Source organism: Trichoplax adhaerens, genomic scaffold, assembly GCF_000150275.1.
Source record: "Trichoplax adhaerens TRIADscaffold_22 genomic scaffold, whole genome shotgun sequence".
Lineage (NCBI taxonomy): Eukaryota > Metazoa > Placozoa > Uniplacotomia > Trichoplacea > Trichoplacidae > Trichoplax > Trichoplax adhaerens.
This window is the reverse complement of record NW_002060963.1, coordinates 800,561-827,766: the sequence shown is the minus strand read 5'-3', so window position 1 is coordinate 827,766 and position 27,206 is coordinate 800,561. Positions and strand designations below refer to the sequence as shown.

The following is a 27,206-nucleotide window of genomic DNA, read 5'->3' as shown; positions in this document are numbered from 1 at the left end:
GAAAATAGATTACATTAGGAAAGTTTAGTGAGGAAAATAGAAAATAAGATGGCAAATGGCAGAGGTTGCATTGATTGTTAAGTAGTAAGACTGTTATTTTTATGACTAAATCTTGATGTTTAAGGGTTAATTTTTAGATTTTTATAATTTTTTAAAGATTAGAAATTATGTTAGAAGTAAAGTTTGATGTATTTTATAGTTAGTTTGATGGTTTATAGTGTTTTGTAAGGGAATCATAAGGTAAATTGGGTTTGAACTTTGAATGATTCTTGTTTTCTTAAATTAAGTGGTGCAAAGTAGATTTCTAAAATGGATCTTAAGAATGATTGGTTAATAAACATTTACTTTTAAATACCATTGAGAGCTCTGCGAAGTCTATAAATGATAGTGCAATCAGAAAATTTAGAGTAGAGAGTAATAAGAGATTCTTTTGAAGAACTTGTTGAATTTTAAAGGCCTTCGGGGTGGAACTGTTGTAAGTGGAAATGCTCTCCTTTTTATTAGGTTTTTTGGTTGTTGACAGTTTCAGTTCTGTCGTTTTTTATATTTCTTTACTTATAATACTTAGAATTAAGTATTTGGAAGGTTGTTTGATCAGACGCTCTCGCGTTTTCTTCCTAAATTGTTGATCGGTTGTTTCCCAACTTTATTTGGTGTTAAAGTTTTATTAAGTCGACCAGATTGCAAAGAAAGTAGAATCAAAGTATGTTAGAAGTTTTGTAGCTTAGTTTCTACACATTTCATTTCATTGCACAGTAGATTTTTCAAAAACTGGTTAATCGTCATTCTACGGATTTATTACAGAATGTTGCACAAATAGTACTACTAAATGCCATTAACTGTTTATAACAACTTTGCTCTTAATAATTTACTGCCTTCTGTCCAAATGTCTTTTTAGTTTTAAAGCATGCTAATATTATTACATTTATGAACTCACGAAAAGGCAAATTGAAGATTTTATTAGAGTTGATATATATTAATATTGGAATTATTACGTAGAAGATAACTGCTCTATCACCAATTAAGAGAGTATCTGTATAAATACCATTTGACAATATTAGTACAATAGAAATAATTTAAATAAATAAAATTGACCGTTTGTTATACTGAAGATAGTTTAATTTTAAATTATGAGCAACTCTGTCTACTTTATGTAAGATTTAAAAACAGCACGGGTAAAAATTCTGCTAAAGCCGATATGATATGCAGCTAGAAAGATATTCTGTACTCATAGCAATTATTTTTTATGTATTATACGTCGAATAGTCGTTAATAGTTTCCTCTTAATATTGTAATCGAATTTAAAATAGACAAATGGACTTATAATATTAATCGCAAATGTAGATAAAAATGAACCTACACCTATTATATAAAATCCTACACCCAGTTTTCCTACATCTCTTATTGATCTAAGCGTTACCGCCATACCTGTGATACATGCAAAATATGGCCATGTCGATAGTATATAAATACTCGTTATTGTTATTAGTACGCGAATAAATTTATGCGTTTTCAATCTATCATCATTACGACCTTCAGCTAATCGCCCAGGACGAACTCTATTTACTCGATAACGAATAATGCGAGCATAGTTAGTAACAATAATCGATAACGGTATAATAAATAAGAACAAAGTTACAATTAGAAAATAAATTGATACAGAGATATTCATACTTGGCACATCGCAAATTTTTATCTCATCTGGATAAACTCCAAGAAATATTACACCTGGTCCTGAGATACTGAAAGCAATTACACAACCTATCGCTTGACCAAAATACACGATTCGCTTTTTATGTTTACGATATAGAGACGAAAATGGTCTAACGATAGCGAAATATCGATCGACGCTAATCATACATAATGTTGTCATCGATACTCCGTAACAGGAATAAGTAATAACAATAGTTATTTGACACATTACTGTAGCAATATAATAATTTATCGTTTTTAACAATGTAATTATAATGAATACGGTAAAAGAAGCATGCAATGAAACAAGATCAGAAATAACAGCGATACGAATAAGCTTATAAGTTATATAATTGAATTGACTATCGCTAGAGATCAAATAAAGCAAAAAGAAATTGGCTAGAATACCGATAAAAAATACAGGAATAGATACAATATAAGCATAAGTAGCTAGAAGGCTATAATCAATAATTGTTAGATTCAGTGTACTGTTCGACATGAGATTTGTAGCCATAGTGTGTAGAAAGAGTTGAAGAAATATTTTTCAAAGTAAAGGTTATTTGTGCGATTCGATATACGATAAAATAAGAGACGCCGAGAAAACAATTTTCTTACTTTTATAATTAATTTATTTTTATGCTGTTAAGATTTGGTAGTTATAATATGAAATACGGTAACCAATTTGCAATTAACAGGATTAGCTATATTTTTTCCTATAAATACAGAAAGACAATATCAATAGAACGAAAGAGTAGCGTTAGTAATGCTATTAGTATTTTCAATCTTTCCAGTAAATGTGTGTTGTACAGATATAAGGAATATTTCTCGTTGTTTCAGAGTGTAATTTCTCTTACTTTTAGATATCTTCAGTGATATAACGATTATTTTTAAAATATCAGGAGTAATTTTTAGACTTAAGATCATTTATATTTATTTTCGATTTAAAATATTGTTATAAACTAAATTTTTATCATCAATTTATACTTTCAAGTATGTAGAAGACTTTAATAACTAGTACTTAAATTGTATAGTGCAACGTACTATGCGTAACTACTATAAAATAAGTTCGTGAATGAAACTCGAATAATTTACCTGTACAGTACATTTATGTCAATACCTTGCATTAAAGTTTTCAAACGGATGCAATGCACTTTAACTAATCTCTGGTTAGGATCTCTAGCTATATTGATTGTAGAATAGGTAGAGGTAGGTTAAATTATTGTACTTAGATCTTCTATAGAATGGGAAATGATTGACAAATGTGCTACAATCTATAATTAATATTGTAGGCTTGTAATAAATTAGATAGAAACTCTAGTGTACGATATTCGACCCTAATACAGTTAGTTAAGACTGCTGAGGTAGCATTTAAAAGTACAGTGCATTCATTTTCTAACGCTACAATGCATTATATAGTATGCTGTCACAATTTCACTTCTGCGACAAGTAACGTACAGTAAAAGTCTATAAGTAGCTACTGACTTAAAGGCCCTTTTACCTAACGTTAAACACACACAGCAAAAGACCGTAAAGATGAAACTTTTATTAGCAAAGATACATCTACAACTTTTTACCACCCACTCAACTCAAATGTTCCCGTTTATATAGGAACCGTCTAATTTGTAAACAACAACAGTATTATTATTATACCTTTCTAGGAGAATCATCTCGAACTAAGATGCTCCTTACATAGCTTTTCTATCAGTAAATATTTCGAATCTCTTACTCATACTTAATCTTAATCTAAGCTCGTAGGTTGTCTAATTCAACTATCATCAACTAGAACTTGAATCATCCTACTGCTATCTATCACACAATAACAATCAATATCAAATATGTAATGAACTATTACAAACAACATCCGCGTTAAGGCATTACTTATCTTACCTAGCACTACAAATATGGATATTCTCCATACTAGCTACTACTTTACTTATTAAGCTATCCTAATGACAAGGCAACACCGTAACATATGCCTTGAAGTATTAGTGATTTCTCACTTTGATTTCAAGTATCTTGAATTTTGAAGTGTGCTAACTATTTTGTGTTTGTAAATATGGGAAAGGTAAATTAAAAATGTTCAATAACAGTTTGACGGATTGGAAATATAATTACTATGTAAATTTTTTAATTACAGATCATAACGAGCCAGTTTATAGTATTTCAACCTATTAACTATCTTTAAAACTAGCTTACTTTGATAAATAAAGGCGTATGCACATATATTTAGTACTTAGAAAATATCTATACTAATATCCTTTGATAGCATACAGCGGAAGTATTCCAAGTAAAATAAATCATTTATTTTGTTTGATTTATTCAACTTATTGACAACTACGGCTAGGTCAAAATTGTGATCAAATTTAATTAGATTAACAATTTTAAGTATCTTGGCAAGATAAACAGCTATGAAGACAGATTACAACAGTAGTTATGTTTTATGTAAATACACCAAATTATCGATAATAGTTTACTGTTAATATTGTGATTAAATTTAAAAAGACAAATTGGCTTGTGACATCAACAGAAAATGTAGAAAATGGAGCCACAGGCACTAAATAAAATCTTATACAGTATTAAGTTATCTAATTTCTCTTAGTGACTTAAGTGTTACGGACATACCTACGGTACTAGCAAGAAATGGGCGTATTGAGAGTACGTAAATGCTCGTTGTGGTTGTGAGGGAATAAGTAAATTTATATTTTTCAATCTATCATCATTACGGCCTTCAGTTAGCTGCCCAGGTCTAAAATATCTTACTTGATAACGAATAATTCGAACATAATTAGTAACAATAGCCGATATGTATATACAACAAATATGAATATGATTACAAATTGATTATAGATTGATACAAATATTCCTATTTGGCACACGGCAAAAATTTTATCTTATCTTGATAAATATCAAGAAATAGAACTTATGGCCCTGAGATAGTGAGAGAAATGACACAACCAATCGCTTAATCAGGATAGCTGATTTGCTTTTATGTTTGCGATATAGATACGAAAAAGGCTAACAATAGCAAAAATATCGATCGATGACAGTTATGCATGATGTTGTCATTGATACTCCATAGCGTAATATGTAATGAATACCACCCTTTGCCATACTACGTTGGTAATGTGATAATCGACGATTTCTAATAACGACATCGTGGTGAATACATTATAAGAAAAATGCAATAAAGTACTGTAGGATCCGAAATAACGGTGATAAGAATAAATTTATAGGTTATATGATTGAAATAGTTATCACTGGAAATTATATGAAGCAAGAAGAAATTAGGTAGAATACCGATGCGATTCAGAAATAACTGTAGTATACTTATAGATAGTGAGAAGATTGTAATCAATAATTGATTGATTTAATGAACTATTAAATGCTGGATTGGTATCCATGGGAGTATTGGAAGAGACAAAGACAATAACTTCAAAGTGTACAGTAATCAATGCCGATAGGATTCGATATGAGTGGAGTAGCGCAGCTAGACTGCTTGAATCTTCTTAAGGAAATATCGACATAAATATATAGAAATAGTTTAAATGCAATCAATCATTTAGCATAAAAAATTGCATTTAAATTATAATTATTGATAACCTTAATTAAAATATGATGTAAATTTAAAGAGACAATTCTACCTTAGTTAACAAAATGAACAATAAGCTGTCTAGTAAATAGCTACCATAATAGTCTAATAACAATGATCATTTTCTTATTTAAAAATAAGTCGAATCGTGGAAAAAAATTTCTTGTTAATATTATGATCAAATTTAAAATAGATAAACGGACTAATGACATTAACTGCAAAAGTAGAAAAAAATGATGCCAATGACATTAAATAAATTCCAGCTCCCAGTTTTCTTATTTCTCTGGCTGAACTTAGCGTGACAGACATACCAATAAGATTGGCAAAAAAAGGCCATGTCGAGAGTATATAAATACTCGTTATCGTTACGAGTACGCGAGTAAATTTATTCCTTCTCATTCTATCATCACTATGACCGTCAGTTTGCTGTCCAGGTCGAACATAATTTACTCGACAAAGAATAACTCTAGAGTAATTTATGATAATGATCGATAATGGTATAATAAACAAGAATAGGGTTAAGAAATGAAAATAGATTGATACAGGAAGATTCACATTAGGAAAATCACAAACCCTTATCTCATCTGGATAAACGCCGAGAAATAGTGCACACGGTATTGAGACACTGAGAGAAATTAAGCAGCCTATAGCTTGACCAAGATAAATAATTCGCTTTTTGTGTTTACGATAAAGCAATGAAAATGGTCTTACAACAGTAAAATATCGATCGACGCTAATCATACATAATGTTGTCATCGATATTCCATAGCAGCAAAAAGTAATGACCACCGTATTTTGGCATAGTATGTTAGCAATCTGATAATCGACGGTTTCTATTAATAACAACGTAGTAAGTACGATAAGGGTAAAATGTAATGAAGTAAGATCCGAAATAACGGCGATACGAATAAGTTTATAGGTTATATGATTGAAATGGTTATCACTGGAAATCAAATAAAGTAAGAAGAAATTGGCTAGAATACCGATAAAGGATATAGGAACAGCTACAGCATATGCATAGATAGTTAGAAGATTGTAATCAATAACTGTTTGATTTAATGAACCATTAAACGCTAGATTGGTAGCCATTGGAGTATTGAAAGAGATTTATAGCAATAATTTCAAAATATAGGATGATTAGTGCCGATGAGATCCAATGTGAGAGAAGTAGTGAAGCGTGACAGCTTTGCATCTTCTAATAAATATTATGCCAATCAGATTCCTTATTTACATAAAGTAGATGACAATCTTACAATACGATTAGCTACATTGTCTCGCATATAATATAGAGGAAAGTGTAGCTACAAAGTGTAGCTATAATATGTAGCGAAATTAATATTTAAATTTATGTAATGCTGTAGTTTCATGCAAGGAAAGTTATTACTTATTTTTAATTAATCTCTTTGCTCTCAATTTTCAGGTATCGTTGTGATTAAGGACTATAATTAAGATACCAATACTGAATAAGAGCCGTATTACTATTTTTATGCGTATTTATAAGAAAAATTTCTTTCTAGATAGTATCATAACTTTAGTGCGATAAAAATTGAAAATGTTACCTTGGTGACGCACAAAACGCCTAAACGAATATCTCAGATTCTTCTTAATGATATAAAACAATGATGATATCAACTATAATTTAATGTCTACGCATTTCTATGCTGTGCCTATTCATATCTTTATCATTTCCTGATAGCCTCTGTTTTAGATGGAAATACGATTATGCTTGTAGATTTTCTGTAGACGGAAGATAACTTGATGGTAAGCGGCAGTGCATAGCCTATTATCGAACCTCAAAGAGCTAGTTACGATCACAGGACTAGCTCTTAAAAATTTACGTGAGGTAATTAGTTCTTTAACACTCTATTATCGTGGACTATTAGACATACCAGATAGGAGTTGCGTTTAGTATGGTACCGTAGTCTATAGCTACATTAAACTTTTTAAATGATTTTGTTATTAATTGATTAAGAATATTGCATTCTGTCAAGCCCGATAGAACTACTTATGGCCTTAAATCTAGCTCTTAAAATGCACATAGATTGTTTTCTAACGACTTTTTGTACCTGATTGTGATATATACCAATCACGAAATTCCAAATTTTAGAAAAATAAGGGCTTTATTGAATCTTATACAAAGATTAACTACACAGCTCTACTCTAGCCGAATACTACTTCTAAAGACTTCTACAACGAACTAACAGAATAATCTAAAGTTACATGCTTTTATATTTTCCGTAGCATTCGCAGCTACAATCCGCATGGCAACCTTTTACCTTATTTTACACATAGTTAAATTATTCTTAGTAAGACTATTCTACTGCGGACCATCATTAATCCAATATGGATACGACTACAGTACTTACGTAGACATTATTCACACCAGCCAAAGTGCAATGAATTAACCATATCCTAATATATGATTTACAGTTCTATTTTTACCTATAACCTTATTAGTAACTCAACAGCTTACTGTATATAGTCATCTGTACTCTAGCATAGTCTCTACCACTACAGTCTATAGTTACACCTACCAAATATCTCTTAGGATAAATATCTACCGTACATTATACTACACATGGCTAACAGTCTACAATCACAATACTAAGTTACATTACACTGATATATGAATTTTCTTAAGGGTTAAAGGCAGTAATTGCAATAATTCCTAAAATTGATTCGATTGGAATTTATAGACATTTACACATCATTACTAACTAAAGTTATTAGGTTTTTCTATTTTTTTTAAAGCACAAAAGTATTTCAATCGTAGCTATTGCTTAACGTTTGATTAGCATAATTCATTTGCATGTAATGAAATGGTAACAAAAGAAAATTTAATAGATGTTTCACAACTGGTTAATTTGTCATTCTATCTGAATATTGCAGAATGTTAGCACGAATAGCACTTACAAATACCTTTAGCATTTTATAACAACTTTGCACTACGAAATCTATTACTTTGTGTACGAGTGTCTTGTAATTTTTGGAGCATGATACTCTTAATATATTCATGAATATATGAGAAGAAAAACAAATTAAAAATCTTGCTAGTATTGATATACGTTAATATTTAGAATTGTTACGCAGAATATAATTGCTTTATCACCGATCAACGATATGCCTATATCTAGAATTTTAACCTATCCTATCCACTATCTTCAACACTGTGTATAAACAATATTTGACAATATTATTAACATTAGCGCAAAAAGAAGTAATTTAAATAAAGTTAACCACTTATTATATTGCAAATGGTTTATTTTTAAATTATTGACATCTCTGGCCAGAATATTATGTAAAATTCAGAAAGAGTACCGGTAACAATCCTACTTTGCTTAACATAATAAGCAATTAGGAAGACATGCTATACTCGTAACAATTTTTTTATGCATTCTACGATGAATGGTCGTGTCACACACCACTAGTGACAAAGTAGTCTACACACGCCAATCCTTGCGGAGAACGCCACTTACTAACTTAAAGAGGCGAGCTTAGCTATATCACCAAATAATTCAGTTCCAACGACCGAATACTATGGTATAATTATAGTTTTCCTACATCTCTTATCGATCTAAGCGTTATCGCCATACCTAATATATTTGCAAAATATGGCCATACCGGAAGTATATAATACTCATTATTGTTATCAATATTACATCTGGTCCTGAGATACTGAAAGCAATTACACAACCTATCGCTTGACCAAAATGCACGATTCGCTTTTAATGTTTACGTTATAGAGACGAAAACGGTCTAACGATTGCGAAATATCGATCAACGCTAATCATACATAATGTTGTCATCGATACTCCGTAACAGGAATAAGTAATAACAATAGTTATTTGACACATTACTGTAGCAATATAATAATTTATCGTTTTTAACAATGTAATTATAATGAATACGGTAAAAGAAGCATGCAATGAAACAAGATCAGAAATAACAGCGATACGAATAAGCTTATAAGTTATATAATTGAATTGACTATCGCTAGAGATCAAATAAAGCAAAAAGAAATTGGCTAGAATACCGATAAAAAATACAGGAATAGATACAATATAAGCATAAGTAGCTAGAAGGCTATAATCAATAATTGTTAGATTCAGTGTACTGTTCGACATGAGATTTGTAGCCATAGTGTGTAGAAAGAGTTGAAGAAATATTTTTCAAAGTGTCACAAAACAGCTTTGCAACAAGATAACGCAATATACGATCAATAAGTCAATTCCTTGAACCACGTATCAAGAAACGATATCTGGACTATCACAAACACTTTTGCTCTACTAACAGACTACACAAAGACTTAGAAGCCTCGTATTTTACCTTGACACTAAGTTTAACAATCCTCTTTATTACACGATATACTGCATTTATATACTCTTTCCTCAATAGTTCATGAGTCATAGTTAGTACGATTAACCTTGGAATCATTTACTGAATTAGATATTAATTTTAGCTACTGCTCCCTTAATAGATGCAGCAATTTATTTACCGATGATCGGTACATCAGCATAACGGATAATGGATAACTACCCTTTCGAAGATAAAATAATGGTATAGCTGTTGATCAGTACTGATTATTTGATTGTAATCCTCAGATCACTGCAATATCTAAAAGAGAGTAAAGTTAGAAATTAAAAGAGTGAAAGAATGAATAAAAGTCTTCATTATAGAGAACAATAACAGCTAAACGAATTTAAAATATTAATAGCATTATGCATTATGGCCACTTTCTCGTTCTTCTTATACTTTTTATATTATATACGAGAAATTCTAGCTAATCCTGTTAGTCGACAGATAGCTAACAGGTTGAAATACTACAAACTGGCTCGTTATGATCATCAATTAAAAATTTACTTACTAATTCCATTTTCAATCCATCAAACTGTTATTGAACATTTGTAATCTATCTTCCTATATTTATGCAAACTGACAAGGCATTTTGCAAATTGACTAGGCATTATGCAAATTGCTGAAATTCTTCGTATTGACGGTATTAAAATGATACTTAATAGCGTTACAAAAGGATTTCATAGCACTTTTGAAAGCTAGCTCCTAAGTTTTAACTAACTGTATCAAGCACGCGAGTATAGTGCACGAGAGATCTCCCCTTATTTGTTACATGCCAGCACCATTACAGATTGTAACGCATTGTCAATCATTTCTCATTTAAAGATGATCTAAGTACAGTAATTCAAACTACCTATTCTGCTATCAATATAGCTTGAGATCTTAACCAGAGATTAGTTAAAGTGTAATTACATCCGTTTGAATATTTTAATTCAAGTTATCACCGTAAATATACGGTACGGTAAATTATCCACGTCTCATTAACGAACTTATTTTGTAATAGTTACGCATAGTATGTTGCAAAGTTCGTGTAGTGGACCGTATTTTCCGCTCCCTCTATTCACTATACAATTTAAGTACGAGTTATTAAAGTCTTCTACATACTTGAAAGTATAAATTGATGATAAAAATTTAGTTTATAACAATATTTTAAATCGAAAATAAATATAAATGATCTTAAGTCTAAAAATTACTCCTGATATTTTAAAAATAATCGTTATATCACTAAGATATCTAAAAGTAAGAGAAATTACACTCTGAAACAACGAGAAATATTCCTTATATCTGTACAACACACATTTACTGGAAAGATTGAAAATACTAATAGCATTACTAACGCTACTCTTTCGTTCTATTGATATTGTCTTTCTGTATTTATAGGAAAAAATATAGCTAATCCTGTTAATTGCAAATTGGTTACCGTATTTCATATTATAACTACCAAATCTTAACAGCATAAAAATAAATTAATTATAAAAGTAAGAAAATTGTTTTCTCGGCGTCTCTTATTTTATCGTATATCGAATCGCACAAATAACCTTTACTTTGTGTGACAGTGTCATATACTGTATTAGAGTAGAAATATCTATGTTAGGATAATTCTGTTAGATTATCCTTATTTTAGTTAACTTCTAATTTGGATATGCTGTGTTTTAATATAGCTTTGACTTTTTATGACAGTGACACATATACACATACTGAAATTAATAGTTATAATAGGGAATGCAAATCATCTACTTACAGTTCGAATCATTATGATTGTAACTTACTTATGGTAGATTGTAAATTACCGTGGAAATGTTCCGTGATAGGACATATCGTAATCTGACTATTCTGTATTAGTCATCACATGTCTATGTTTGTAAATACTGTTGTCTGCATTAAACTTATATTGATGTTTCTAGCTTTATGTCAAATTACTCGTAATTTGTTAAATTGATAGTTTAATTTTGTAACTTGCATCTGTAATTCATAGATAATTAGGAAAATGAACGAGTAAATAATTTAAGCGAAAGTTTTATACAACTAGTAATTAATACTAATGTGTTCCGCCATTTAATTTTTCTTTAAAATATCAATCGGATGTGATTAATGTCTAACGCAGTTCACATAGCCAAATTGCGAGCAAATAGTTGACTTTATTATACTTTTATTTAAATATCATGTTTGATATATAAGAGAGATAGAAACTATTATCTGAGGTATGAATGATTAGATATGAGTTATCCACGATGGCTGAACAGTTACGGTATTTTCTGTTATGATTCTCAAGGAATTATAAATTATAGGCTGCTATTTTAAGTTATTACATAAACTCTCTAACAATTACCGTTGTAATAAATCGTGTATGCATTTACGTAGGTAGTACATACTTATTAAAAACTGATTATGATGAAGGAGTACCAAAACTATTTATGTAACATGCACATAGACATGTAATAAAAATTTCTTCCTTGCCAGCATTTTAATTTAGGCGATGAAATTGACAATATTAATAGCGCAACCAACGTCTAACCTGATATACTAAATTCCTCTTAATATTATAATCAAATCTAAAATAAATAAATGGGTTAATAATGTTGATAGCAAATGTAGATAAATATGATGCATACAAAATTAGATAATATCCACATCCCATCTCCCTTACTTCTTTAATCGACTTTGATGAAATAGCGATGCCTGCTATTACCGCAAAAAATGGCCAAGTTAAAAAGAAATAGATTGAAGTAATTATAATTAATATTCGAATAAATTTTTTCCTTTTCCGTTGATACTCATCGTATCCTTGATAATTAGGTTCACCAGGTCGTACGTAACTATATTGGAAGCGAATAATTTTGATATAATTTACCATTATAATGGCTAACGGTAAGATATAAAAGATGCAGACATTACACAGAAGGTAAGTCGAAACACTTCTTTTAATGTTGGGTAAATCGCAGAATTGCGTTTCATCGAAATGGACATTGTTATAAATTAGCACGGGTACTGAAACACCTATAGCTAGTAAACAACCAATTGTTTGACCAAAATAAATGGTTCGTCTTTTTTGTCGATAGCGAAGTGACGATAAAGGCTTGGTAACTGCAAAATATCGATCAATACTAATCATACATAGTGTAGTCATCGATACTCCATAACAACAATACGTAATAAATAAAAGCAATTTGCATAGAATCGAGCCAAGGGAATATTCAACGTTATTGGTAGCATATATTGCAAAAACAATAATGGAAGTAGTTAAAGAAATAAGATCAGAAATCACTGCTATACTTATTAATTGATAAGTCACTTTATGGAAATATTTACCGCAAGCGATCAAATAAAACAAGATGATATTAGCTATAATACCAATGATAAAAATAGGAATAGCCGCAATATAAGAATACCTAAACATTAACTTATATTTGAGATGACTACTATTTTGGATCGAAATATTGCAATCGGAACAATGAACCACCATGATGACTTACTAGAGGGAAAACATTGATAAAAACTTTAGAAACATGTATACCTATATATATGTTACGTTACTGAATGAGTATGTATAATAATCTTATAACTTAGCCAAAAATAGGAAGAAATAATACAAAGCAATGCGAACACGCTATACTGCAACAGTCAATAAAATGAGCGTATTGACCAATGACACTACACCGTTTATTTAAAAAGCATGATGAAATATTTTACATTTTCTTTAGTAATATCTTTGCCACTTACTTTAATAAATATAACGAAAGCATGTGTAAGGTTCATAAAAATTTGTCTATTATTATCACTAGTAAGCATTAAATTCATATCTAATTATCAAATAATATCTGTTATATAATTTGTATTAATTTATGAGAATTGCAATTTATTCTAATTAATATAAATTATGCTGTAACAAAATAAAGTCGATGTCGAATAGGGGAATTATATTGCTATTACCCTAGCATTTTGTATTTTAAATAAGTTATTACTTACAGTATACCACATAATTGCAGGCATGAGCGTATTTGTTTTCGTTCGGATCTCAAACAAGAAGTTTCCATTAACTCATTCCATATTAATTACGATAGTGGATATTGTATTGTACATAGAGATAATTAAATAAGATGTTCGAATTTGTTCATTATCTCTCTAATTTAATTATTAATAAATGTAATTATCCTTTAGCGCTAAGTAAAACGAATGTATCAGTATATTAGCCAGCAACGATTACAGGTAAAAATTTTATTCTACGGCAGATAAGTAATAACTTAAAAGCTATGGTACGATTAATAGCATTTGAAAGGAAGATCAAGGTCCTTTAACGGCTTGATTACATTTGGATAGATTTTCAAGATTAAACTATGGTATTTTAATCTGGGCAAAAGCAAAATATCTCAAACTATTCCAATATGATATTTTGAATTTAATAATATTATCAATGCTCTACGTGACTCATATCCAAAGTAAAGATATGTTCCAGGAAAAATTAGCTATGAAAAGTAAGGGACATTATCAAGCACAGAATTACAATTAGCAGTCGTGTAATATGATCCATCGCCTAGATTTAATTGTCAAGCATTATCAGATTTAATCCTTAGTGTATGCAAATAAACGGGAAAATCTTAAAATTTTCTTAACAGTGGAGGTGTATTTCGGGTTCAATGGACTCCATCGATTTTAATCCTTGCTCAGATCATAGAAAATAACAAAAATACCGAAAAATAATAATTTCAATGATCATTTCTAACAATATTGGGTATCGCATTGTTGCGATAGGTATAGGTACGGTATAATGTCGGCTACAACCTAAATAAAATCACTTCATTTCGTCACAATAAAATTGAGAAGCCTGTATTTTAAGGCAGATTACTTATCGCAGAGCAGATCATAACACTATCTAATACTTTATTACCTACTCACAACCGTAAATTGAAAACAAAGTAGCGATATTCTCTAAATGGATTAATTTTTGATCTCCATGTTTTCTGGTAAATTGATTAATTAAAATGAAGTAGAGTATGTTTTTACTAGCTTAATTTAATTCTGAACTAGTATGATATTAGTTACTAATATTTCCTATCTAGATAATTGTTTACGTGCAATGTATTGGTAAATTTAAAAATAAGAACTCAAGAATAATACTCCTATGGTTTCTCTATAAAATGCTATCAGTGTATTTGTGTAGAAACTACATTATGCACAGTTTAAGATTGCACTGCATATGGATCAGCCGTGAAAGAAATGGCTGTAACATCAAATGTAATGGGACGGTATGTATATTACATCGGCAGCATTTACAACATTACCAGTTTCTCCGAAGAATTTGATAATTAATTTAACAATAGAGATAGGCAGTCTATCAATTAAAATTTTTAATGTAACTACTCAAGAATGTTGCTAACTTAGCCTACTGTATACTTATATGCAAAGGACCATTAGTACACTTAGACGTAACGGACTGTAAGTTTATATATTTTTGAAAAATTGCCAATCTATTCAAAAAATTTGATAATTTATAAATAGAAATAGATAACCTTCCAAATGGAATTTCAATATAACCACTTAAAAATGATATATTAATCTACGCTTACATACAAAGGAATATTATTTTTCTAGACGTGCAAAAACTACACTATATCCGATCTAGAATTCTTAAGAATTATTGAAAGTGGATCAGTTCATCTTTTAGAAGAGTTTATAATTCAGATACACATAATCTAATGTATCAGTAATACTTTAAAAAATAAGAATTATATTACTGTTACGATGCGTAAGCTCGTCCTAATTATTTTTAAAAGGATAGATTTATTTTATGTGCACCAGGAGCTTCTGACGAGACTATAAAAGGCTGGTGCCTGAAGATCCCTTTTTAGTTAGTTAGTCGGTTAGATAGTCAACTAGTTTATCAATTGATATTTAATTGTAAAGACTATAATCTTGGGTGCCAAGATTTCTTCAGTAATAAATGATAGTAAATCTCTGACTATTTCGTCTACACTATCTGTGACGCTATAATTATACCATAGTATTCGGTCGTTGGAACTGAATTATTTGGTGATATAGCTAATCTCGCCTCATTAAGTTACTAAGTGGCGTTCTCCGCAAGGATTGGCGTTTGTAGACTACTTTTTCACTAGTGGTGTGTGACAATTACTAACCTCTTTCAGGAATCTGATAATTTGTGAATTAAAATAGTTTGCCTTCCAAATAGAAATTAGATAAGCTAGCCATGCATGATAGTGCTATAATATATTTTTATTTTTAAAAAGACCAACAGTCTATTCTCTCCAATAGCAAAACATGAGCCTTTGCGAAAACTACCAGTGCAGTATATACGTAGTAGAATTATTAGGACTTATAGAAATTGAATCAAATAAAATCCTTAAAATTACTAAATATAAAATCTGAGGTGATATAATCACCTCGTAGAACTTGTCGATATGAAGATAATTTAGAACAAAGCAATGCTTTTTCACGACCATATAGATTCATTTTAACTATTTTATATAATCATGCATCAAGATGCAGAATAATAAATTATTAGTTATCAACGTTGATAAGTCTTGGTCCTCTTTATTTTATCTAGCTTTAATTCATACAGAAAGGATTTGTATCTTTAACAAGTGCAATTTGTAGATTTTAATTACCAATTACTCCAAAGGAAATGCAAGAATGTGCCATGAACAAAAATTGTTCAGTCCTTATTATTCTATTAATAGCAATTTCTTTACCAGATTAGATATTGGATTGACTAGCGATAAAATTAGTGCGTAAATGAGCTAATCTTTAATATACTTCACATTATTCTTCCTTGCTTCCTAAGCCTAAATCAAATACTAAAATGCTCCATAATGACACCATAAATGTTTTACCATTGCTATTGCTCCTCATTGTTTGGCATTAATTAGAATATAATGTGGTCATTCATCTTATTTAGATAAAGAAATTCAATTAGATCATCTTAATATTAAGCCTCATCTTTAATCAAAAGTTTTAAACCAAATCATTCAATATTACAAGCTATTTTTTTATTAATATGGAATGCCGGTGTATTTATTGACTTGAATAAAAGGATTCTAACGCTGCTCTCTTGCTTCTCAAGGCTACCGTACTCTGCTAGCTAATGTTAATGCAACGAATGTAATCGCCATCTTCCGCCTTATTCGATATATATATATTGCATTAGTTATTAAATCGACAAATAAGCAGGATTAATTTCGATTTCTGTTTTGCAGGCAATATCACGAAACTGGATAGAAAGTTAGCCCACTCCTATGTGCAGATTTTAACCGAAATATTTAATAAATTATGAAATCGAAAGATGACTTTTTAAACATAGATATTTCCGCTATATCAATTTAACATTTCAATCAATAACCGGAGCCATGGGCCACTAGAAGAAAATTAAGTTTTCTTCTAGTGGCTCATACCGTAGCTTATTTAACCTTTCAATTGACATCCTTCAATTCCTGCTTAATAGGTACAGTTGATTGACGTATGCTAATTATAGGGGTAAATATTGTCAATATTCATACTACATAACGTTCTAGAAGTGTCTGCGTCTTAGATTTGCAATTTGGGAAAATTTCTTAGGTTGACGGTCATTCACTGGTATATTTACTCCGACTTGTTTATATCATTCTTATTTCGTTACCGTTTTTATCTATTGGTGAAGTTTAGAATAGTCTTGCGTATGGCTATGGTCAATCTCAATCCTACCTTCCTTAAAAACTAACGACTTCTATACTCTCAACGGCAGATTATACCGTATTTGTAATCACCTATATAGTTAAGAAATTATCACAGCGGGACAAAAGAGGGGAATTCTTCGCCAACCAAATAAATATGGGTACGCCATGTTAAAAAAATAAAGTTTTATGGTAGCTTTGTAATGATGTTCAAAGTTGATTGATCTTAACATTGACATCATCAATCACTGCAGACAAGCAGAAAAACTACTGAAGATTTTACTTGAGTGCAGCAGTTATGTGTTTGATAGATTTTGTTAGATCCCTGCTACTTTTAAAACAAGGCTGCTACAGGAATTCCACATTTATCTTAGAAACTGATGGATTAACAGCTTAGTATACCATTGGTAATCGTCAACCAGATGACGTATATTATTATTCTTTTGCACTAACGATTTGATACGTGCTAATCTCTAATAAGAAGCTATGTCCAAACATTGAAAATAACTATTTGTTTATCGCCGATTATTTTCCGATTTTTTTTATTTAGTTTTACGTTACTAGCTAACAGTGATAAACTCATATCATAAAAGTATCATTAAAAATATCAATTAAGTGCACCCAGTAGTATTTAATTAAATGTTTCTTTCTTAATACTTTAATATTAAATAGAATTGACGGCATATATCCTTTGTATACCTGTATCATTTGTTTTAAGACAGATTTAAATTGTTATCATTTCCGTACTTCGGTAATCCTGTACTTTAAAGGTATTAAGTAAATCTATATAGTTTGTATGAAACGAATTTTTGATAGAAATAGATAAACTAGTAAAGATATATCAGATCTACCTTTACTAATAATATATTGCAAAGCGATTGTAAGAGGGAAGTTGTTTTTTATTGATATTAATTATATTCGACCGTTCAATTTAATCGAGTACGAATATTTAACGAATATATACTATGAAGTATACATAGATCTTTAAAAGAATTCGTTATAGATAGTAAAGTGATTACTACAAAATAAACCATTTCTTCGATTGAAGAAGACTTATGCATAAGTAGTAAAAGATATGCATGTATAATGATGCATGCATATATTAATTAAACGGCAAACAATTTAAAAATTGCAGTGGAAACTTGTCATTAAATATAAGATAAAGTAGTCTATCAATTCGTTGGCTTGCAGTGATCCCATAGCAGTGTAGTTCTAACTTTTTTTTAGCCAAAACTGAGTTCTATCCGATAATTCCTACACCTAGAAGTAGGATAATAAGATTGAAGGTATTGGCGATGTTTGGAATTTATTGATCGAGCTAGCAGTATCTATTTTATACTATAATCAAATCGAAAATAAATAAATAGTTAGGTTATGTTAATGGTAAATGTTGATGTAAATCAATATTAATCATACTTAGTGAAGTCATTGACATTCCAAAACAACTGTAAGTAATGAATAAAACTACCTTGCACATGATCGATCCAGGATAATATCCATTTTCGATATTTGTAGCGAGTACTGTAAAGACTATGAGAGAAAAAAATTAAGGATATGTTACAAATCCCACTTGTGATTTGGTTAGGCCAAGTGCTATCGTAATTGTGTATGTCTTCCACTAACTTGGAAGTCTTCTTCTAAGGGAAAACTAACTCTTTCCTCACTGTCACACAACTACTCAGGTTTCTTTCAGACCACTAGCACTTTTTATTCACCAGTCATTTGGTTTCTAGTCTCTACTAGTTCGTCCTAGCCCGGAGCGACTACTGCAGGCGAATGGCAATTCGCTCGGTCTTTTATACCATCCCCACTCATTTGTGGGGCATACTAGTAAATTGCTTCTTCCACAAATTGTATAAGTTACTATATCCACTATAACTTGGGCGGGAATTTAAAATCAGAATGATTAGCTATCATAATGGCAGAATTGCTTGCAATATCAATTACGGTGCTTGAAGAAAATGTTGGAGTCATTGTGATATTTATAAAACAGAATTATATCATCAATCTCCTATGAAATTGACGCTTTTTCCAATTAGCTTTTACAATTATTTTCTAGTATAGCTAAAACCGACGAAACAGTCGTGTGCTAATTTTATGATATCGTCCGAACTAATTACGTTAAAAAATTTAGCCTATTAATTAATCATTCACTAGTATGATATATGATTAAGTAATTTTATTTCTTTTCTATCGTGTATTCTCATCAGTCTAATATATACTGTAATAGCAGAAAACCACTAAAGATCCGTTTAAATATAGCTAGCAATGATTAACTTTAATGTGAATAAATGAGAATATCAAATTTGTTCTACACGAGCTGTATTGCTTCTATAAGAAATTTTCTTTCAAATTTTAATTAGTTTAAATTTTATTACTGCAAACTTTTCATTAATATTGAAAAAAATAAATGTATTCATGTCACTGTATTGTTTTGTATTCCTATTAAGTACAATTAATCTAATGTAATTAAGCAATACGACCATATATTTCAAACTGATTTCTATTTGATATCCTATTAGTCTTCCTAATGTAATTGCAGTAGTTGAAAATTGGAAAAAAATATAATTAAACACTAGTAATTTTTCAATTTAGTGATTCATTAGATTATTTATATAGGTACACGGAATCTATGCCACAATTTAACGTCAAAATGTATTCGTATTCCTTATATACGTAATTAAGCTGTTACTACCGGAAGTAACAACTTTTGCCCATATGGACAGTTTGAGATGGTGAAATATTAAAGCTACCCTATAGAAGTATTTACGATTATTTTTCAAAACTTTCTTCGCACCTAAATTAACACTAATTTCAAATCCTATTGTCACGTTTGTACTCTCATCTCCTGCTTAGAATTTAGTTAAAAATAAGCAGTCTTAAATATATTCATTCAAGAATTTTTAAATACTGCAATTAATATGAGAATTGACAACGATCACTGTAGTAAGTTGTTTTATTTAATGTAGTATTTATACAGCCATATGTGTATTTTAAGCCAGTATAAATTTTCCAAGGATATTAGATGAGAGAGCATTGTTTATGTAAAAACCTAGAATGGAATGGAGATCGCACCAAAACATATTATTAAGCAACTGATTTTACAACTCATTCCCGATTCATTCACTAACAGTACGCTATCACTCAGGTCACATACTTAAATTTTTCTATTAAATATTACCGCAAATAATTAAGTATAACGATTATAAACATTGACTTATTATATATAACTGTTTTAGCCAAATCTGCAGCATGATAACAAATTAAATAGTCATAGACCTCATTGGCCAATAATACTATCCCAATATAACAAATACCAAAGGTATTATAGTATATATATTAGTATCGGATTTAAAAATCAAATGATGATTAATATCTCTGACATAGCGTAGCATAAAAAAATATCGTATTGATATACCGAACCCATGTTCGTCATAGTTCTCGTTCAGTAAACATTATTTTCATCAAGTTATCATAAAATAAGTAAGGATCTATCAGAACATGGCGATCAATATTCGCCCTTTTTTGTAACGGAATATATGTGTTTACAATACGAACGATAAAAATTCAGATGGAAATCTTTATATCACGTAACTTAAAAAAAGCGAATTTATTAATTGCTCCAGATTAAGAAAAGCATTGATTGCCAATTTTGGGGAGTAACCGATGTATCCCGGCTAATTTATTGGCAACTGCTACCTGGCTTTTAAATTCGTCAATATTCAAGTATAAACCCTAGTCATAAGTTAAGAAATGTGAAAATAAGAAAGTTAATCTTCTACGCTCTACAAATAATTATATCAGAAGGTATTATTTAGCTTAAGTTTTATACAAACTTGTAAATGTCTTGATCCACCATTTAAGGCAAATCCTTTACGAGCGTGTAGTATTCTCCGGTTGTTAAATATTAACATGTCGCCAGGTCGTAATCGATACTGTACCTACGTGAATTCATTTCGTTTATATAAATAATGAAATTTATACTTATTGCAAATTAATTTTCCATCTACACTCGCTGCTATTCAAATTAAGTAAAAGTTTCACGAATTCTTTCATATCCATGCTTTATAAGTCGAGAAAAATTGCGTTCATTGCAATATTTTTAAATCAGTTCTCTGTCATATTATCATACGGCAACTTGTATGTTGGTATAAATTTTGTGCATGTATGTCAATTTCTGACAATCAATTAATTGATATACTCGTATATCTACTCACATTAACATTATATTGTACATATTTCATTGTGATACTAATTGTGGACATCTTATGATTACCGATACTGCAAATACAAGCCAATGCAATGTTTAGATCGTACCTCATGGTTAGATTTATCGATGATGCTAGAAAATTTTCTATAAGCTTTATAATACGAATCAACATAACTCTGTGAAAATATAACAGACCGTTTATAAGGTCAGTACAACCAGTCTCCTCTCATATGATTAAGACATAATGCATAAAATTCTCTAACTTCATCTACGCAAAGGGGACCTTCAAATGATGGACTCCAGTTTACCGCGACCACCTATTGGTAGATTACGCAGTCTTGGTTAAAGCAGCAAAATATCATAACTATCTAATATCAATAAATCAAACTAGGTGTAAATTTATAAATAATTTTTCGACTAATTCGAAAAATGTTATCAATTTTAAAATACCTCCTGATCATGATTTAAGACAATATGTGGTCTTTGGTATCTCATAGATACTGGAAATTCTCTATGTAAAATATTTCACTTAATTACTATATGCAACATTTATTCTTAGCCAAAAGAACGATTCAAGCAAAAGGATACAAACCTTTCGAAGTGAATTTTCTGAAATGTAGCAGGGATAGTCGATAGAATACGAAAATCCTCCGGAGATTGTAATCTTAATTCTTCAGCTACTGAAAAAGAATCCAGTAGCAGCGATTCACCACCAGTCACACACTCATCAAACCTAAGATTAACAGATTGCCTTTTAAGCCTACAATCTCTAATTGTGTGAAATATCTGTAATTGTTAAAAGATACAAAGTTTGGGTATATTATTCGTTTTAATAACCTGACACAATGTAGGACCTGTATTCCCGGAGGTGATTCATAATACATTAAATCCATATGATAGCCAAGAGGCACTGATGAATAAGCAATATTAATCGGTTGAGGTGTTGCTACAACATCGAAAACCTATAATAGCATTTCATAAATTTAGTAAATTATATGGTATCTATTAAAACAATATTATTTCAATATTGCGACCTTGTCCGACTACAATAATTCTAGTAGTCTACGTTATTATTATAGTATTTACCGTTCCATATATAGTTCGCTGAATTGGTGCGATTTGTTCACAAATCTAGGTATTATAACAGAATTTGATTTTAAGGAACAGAAAATAGATTACTTTTCCACGCAAGGCTTGGTAGATTACCTTTTCAACACTTCCAACATCAGTTGGTGTGCCTTGGACAAGACAGCAACCTTCTTCAGCGATTTTCATTAAAAATCTAACGCATAAGATTTTGTCAATTATGGGCTAATTACTAAATAGCATAGACTTATAGCTCAAGTTGAACATACAGTATGTTTTACACCAAATCTGAGAAAATCCTCAAGCTCTTTTGTATTAGCTAGGTATTACTTACTGGCGATAACTTTCGTGGCTGCCAAGGATATCCTCATACTTTACATGGGATAGTTTGGTCTATATAGTAAATTGATTTCGAATTTCTAGAATTAGCGATTATTAGAATATGGTATATGTTTGCACCTACAGGATTATATGAGTATTCAATAGATCTATGTCGCGATACAAAAATCTACTTAGATCTGCCATTGAAGTTAATGATAAATTGTACCATATATGTAGGGACTGCGGTTTGCTGTTTTTTCTCTAAAATAGATTGCTTGGAATAATCGTGTTCAAGTAAAAATTGGAGGGGTATTCTTCCGACATGTTCCTCTTCGCCTTGCCAATGCATTATCACTTCATGCCCTAGTAACACATACACGTATGTAATAAGTTTTCCTTCCATACAGGCCTTTTCATATCCCATCTCTTAGCGATATCAATAGATGAAAGATTGCTTAGTACCTTCAATTTTAGACGCTATTAGCTTGCATTCTTCAGGTAAAGAACGCGTTTCGATAGTACGCTGATTACTATGTTCTTGTCTGCAAATAGGGCAATGACAAGAGAATCGTAGCCAAGATGCGTGAAACCTATTAGCCATATTTACAACGACAATTATAATTCGCAGACCGCATACAACGTTATTATTAACGTCACTAGCTCACAATACTGTATGCATACTAGTTTGTTTCATTTTTGCGATAAAATACCTAATTATAATTTTCATGTTGTTACCTTTCAGCAACTAGATGGAATTGATCCAAGTTGATTATTTTAAATCAGTATCATACTATAACTAATGAGATTAAACTCAAACTTTCAAATCAACTACCACTACAATACATTGAATACATTGTATTGACTATGGAGTTAGGCCATCAGTTCATCCACTAAATTTCTAATTCCATTTCCATTTACCGTATAGAATCATATTCTATCCTTACACAATACGGTTCAAATCATCCTATGCTACTTCACCAATGCACTAGGCCATCGTATAGTAGAACTATTTTCAAGTATTCGTGTGTCTAAGTGTCATCAAGTACACATAAAATCACTTTCTATCACGCATACAGTAGTCCAACTGTCATGAATGATGGTCTTTTTCTCCTCGTTATCGTAAATTATATCTCAAGAAGCCATCAAGTTATAATATAGAAAATGATTGTAAAGCTTGAGCAATTGAATACTCGATTGGCAGACCTATATTCACAGTTCTCTATGACCAAGCATAGTTCGTTACCATCGCCTTGGATAATACTGGTTGAATTTTCATCAATAGATCTTTCTCTCGATGCAGATAAAGCAGCTTTAATGGGCGTTTGTTGACTCTAAATAATATGCAAATAAATAGTCATGAATTACAGAACTAACTCATTGGTTTTTTTTTTACAGATGATTTTTAAACATGACTATTGCCGATTTCTTGTGTGTGTACGTCTTGAATCCCTTCTATCCATAATTATAGTATAACATATACATATATCATGGAGACTAAATTTGCATTTGGCTTGATTACATTTATGGTTAACTACAGTATAGCTGTTGATATAACAAGGAGATTTTTCAATCGATTAATCTACATCAGCCCGATACTCAAATTAAACGGTCCATTGAAGTATTGATGTTATACTGTAGTATTCTTGAATTCATCATCGCATTATGGTTAACATTTATTTCAGACAGGATCGAATAGTAGAACGTAAAATCGCAGTGGATTAGCAAGTGTTCATACGCCTAGTGATTGACTGCCATATTGGCGTGATAGGCAGACCGCATGCCTACTATGGTTGAAATATTCTTGTTCTACTCCAATCCTTCATCACTACTAACTGATTACTGATGGGCATCACAGCCATTGGATGTTATGGCGTTGATCAACTGTAATGAATAATCGTTGATACGATTATCATCATCGCCATTTGTAAACTCAATATTAAGTTGATGCCATGGTGATTGCATGCTCTTGTCTAGCTGTTGATCACCGTTATCGTATCGTACGATAGCAATACAAGATGAATGAAGCAAAATACAAAATATCGTACCAAGAATCGCCTTGGATATCCTTGAAGGAGATTAGCGTGTCCTTTCTGCTGAAGAGAAGTGATCAATCTACAACAACGATTTAAAGTGGGCCAAGTTAACAGCCGTCTCATCATGGCGGTAGAATACATGGAAAGACCTGGATCGGATTGGAAGAGTGATGGTCACGGCAACAGCCGAAGCTTGTCATGCGACTTTTTGCCCACAATCGCTGCAGGCAAATGTCCCAAGGGTATTTCCCTCGCTAGCCTTCAATGCTAGGTATGGTCTGGTATGATCCTCAAGGATTAGCCCAGCTCATACCTAATAGTATGCTGTAGGTGGAGGAAGAAGGGTTAAAGGTGAACACTGAACATAAATTGAACAAGCCTTGCCACAAAAGCCCCGTGCTTCCATCAATCCTATCCGTTGTCCTTAATACAAATAATTCCCTACAAACAATAGCATTTGACTGGACATTTTGGCATACTTGATGTACTGTATACTCAAGTCGATTTGCATCCTTGACACTTTAAAGCAAGCACTACTTGAGCATGGATGACTTTAGTAGTTTATAGTACTGTATGTCCAAAGTATTGATCCCATAGGAACACAAACCACAAAGCCTACGCTATCTTTTAACCCTTTGCTTTCTATATCAGTCAATACACCTTTCTCCACATGAACGACTATAAGATTCAAGAGACCGAAAATTTTGAATTGAATTTGAGGCCTTTAACCTGGAAAAAATCGACATGAACCTCTTTTGGACGGACAGACATTTGGCTTCCTTTGAGCCATATACTGTAGTACAGTATGTCAAACACTTCAAGAAGAAGACAGTCCTTATTAGTATAGACAGGCAGTCAACTGATTTTGCTAAATTAAGTAATGCAGTATTCCATTGCCTGCTACTAAGCTCTGCTTAGAAGCAGTCCATTTAGATCATGAATACTATTCAAAGTTACATTAATACGAGTGATTTAGAAAACAAACCCGAAAGATCTATACTGAGTAACTACTATTTTTCCACATTTTTTGGCCTTCTCGGGTATGGAAAGTCCGTCTGTCCGAAGAGAGTTGCAGGTCCTGGGGGATTTTACTAGCAGTCCATATGCCTTCCACACAGTGTACAGTATACTGCACACTGTGCAATGTACTGTACACTCTGTACTGTACACTGTAAGGTGTGTTGATTTCGTTTTCTGTTTGCCCAAATCCTTCTTCAAGCGCTTGAAATAACGACAAGATCAGTGTGTAAAAGCATTGCCTACGGGTCCATATAATGATATTTAATATGACTATGACTGAATATAGTCAATTTAATTTATGAACAAGATTGTGAAAACAAAATATGCACACTTGTATACTGATTTTGCAGATATTCATTCGATTTCAATTGATTGCACGTTGGTTTGAAGTGAGAAACAGCCGAGTGACTACAGTAGAATGAAATGAAGTCATTTATTTTCCTCATAGTTACTTGGACCTATGACTATATTAGAGCCACTGCATGTTGCAATAAATTGAAGTGAGAAGCAGCCAAGTAGAGTAAAATAAAATCATTGATTATGCTGATGCTTACTTGTACAGACGAATGGAATAGAATAATCAGTCATCACTGTATTGGGAGTGATTTATCATTGCATTTTGGTATCGATTTAGTCTAGAAGCAACCACACACAGCAGAGTGAACTCAAATGAAGTAAGAGTAATTCTGATGCGCACTTGTACATACTAGGGACTCCTAATTGAATACAGTTTCTCTTCCAGGAGTCTCTCTCCAATGTTCATACGCCCAGTAAAATGAAATAATTCCGATGTGTAAGTTGTGGTTGTAGAATGGACAAACATTATTTTGCATAACATAATACCGGATACAATACTGAATTACTGATCCGGCTAAAGTCCGAATTAACAGCAAAAATATGAGAATTTCGGGCTTTAGGCGGCTACGACAGTGCTTTAAGTAAAGATTAATAGCTTTTATTCCTCTAGCCGGCTCAATCCATACGTAAGGTAATTCTTCTCGAAATCATTTTACAGTGATTTATTATTGTATTTTAAAATAAACTGAATAGAGTACAACTAAGTACAGTAAAATGAAGTCATTCTGTTACGTACGAGAAATATATATGTACATACAGTAGATATTCTCATTATTCTTTGGCAGTGATTCGTCGTTGCATTTTTGGACTAGATTAAAGACACATGCAATCGAGTAGAGTAAGATGAAGTCATTCTATTGCGTATGAGAAATATATATGTACAT

The 27,206-nt window shown here is 31.2% G+C and overlaps 1 protein-coding gene across 1 annotated transcript; it reads right to left on the bottom strand.

Annotated features, from left to right (window-relative positions):
• Positions 1-20,922: 20,922 nt before the first annotated feature.
• TRIADDRAFT_61286 (uncharacterized protein) lies at positions 20,923-25,735 on the bottom strand (the record flags this gene model as incomplete). Its single annotated transcript, XM_002117188.1, has 15 exons — positions 20,923-21,030; positions 21,132-21,236; positions 21,613-21,681; positions 21,769-21,822; positions 21,956-22,016; positions 22,098-22,238; positions 22,343-22,467; positions 22,592-22,636; positions 22,712-22,787; positions 22,926-22,984; positions 23,139-23,275; positions 23,375-23,502; positions 24,116-24,243; positions 25,553-25,623; positions 25,675-25,735. The coding sequence occupies 15 exons, from the start codon at positions 25,733-25,735 to the stop codon at positions 20,923-20,925; spliced, it is 1,368 nt and encodes a 455-aa protein (XP_002117224.1).
• Positions 25,736-27,206: the final 1,471 nt, after the last annotated feature.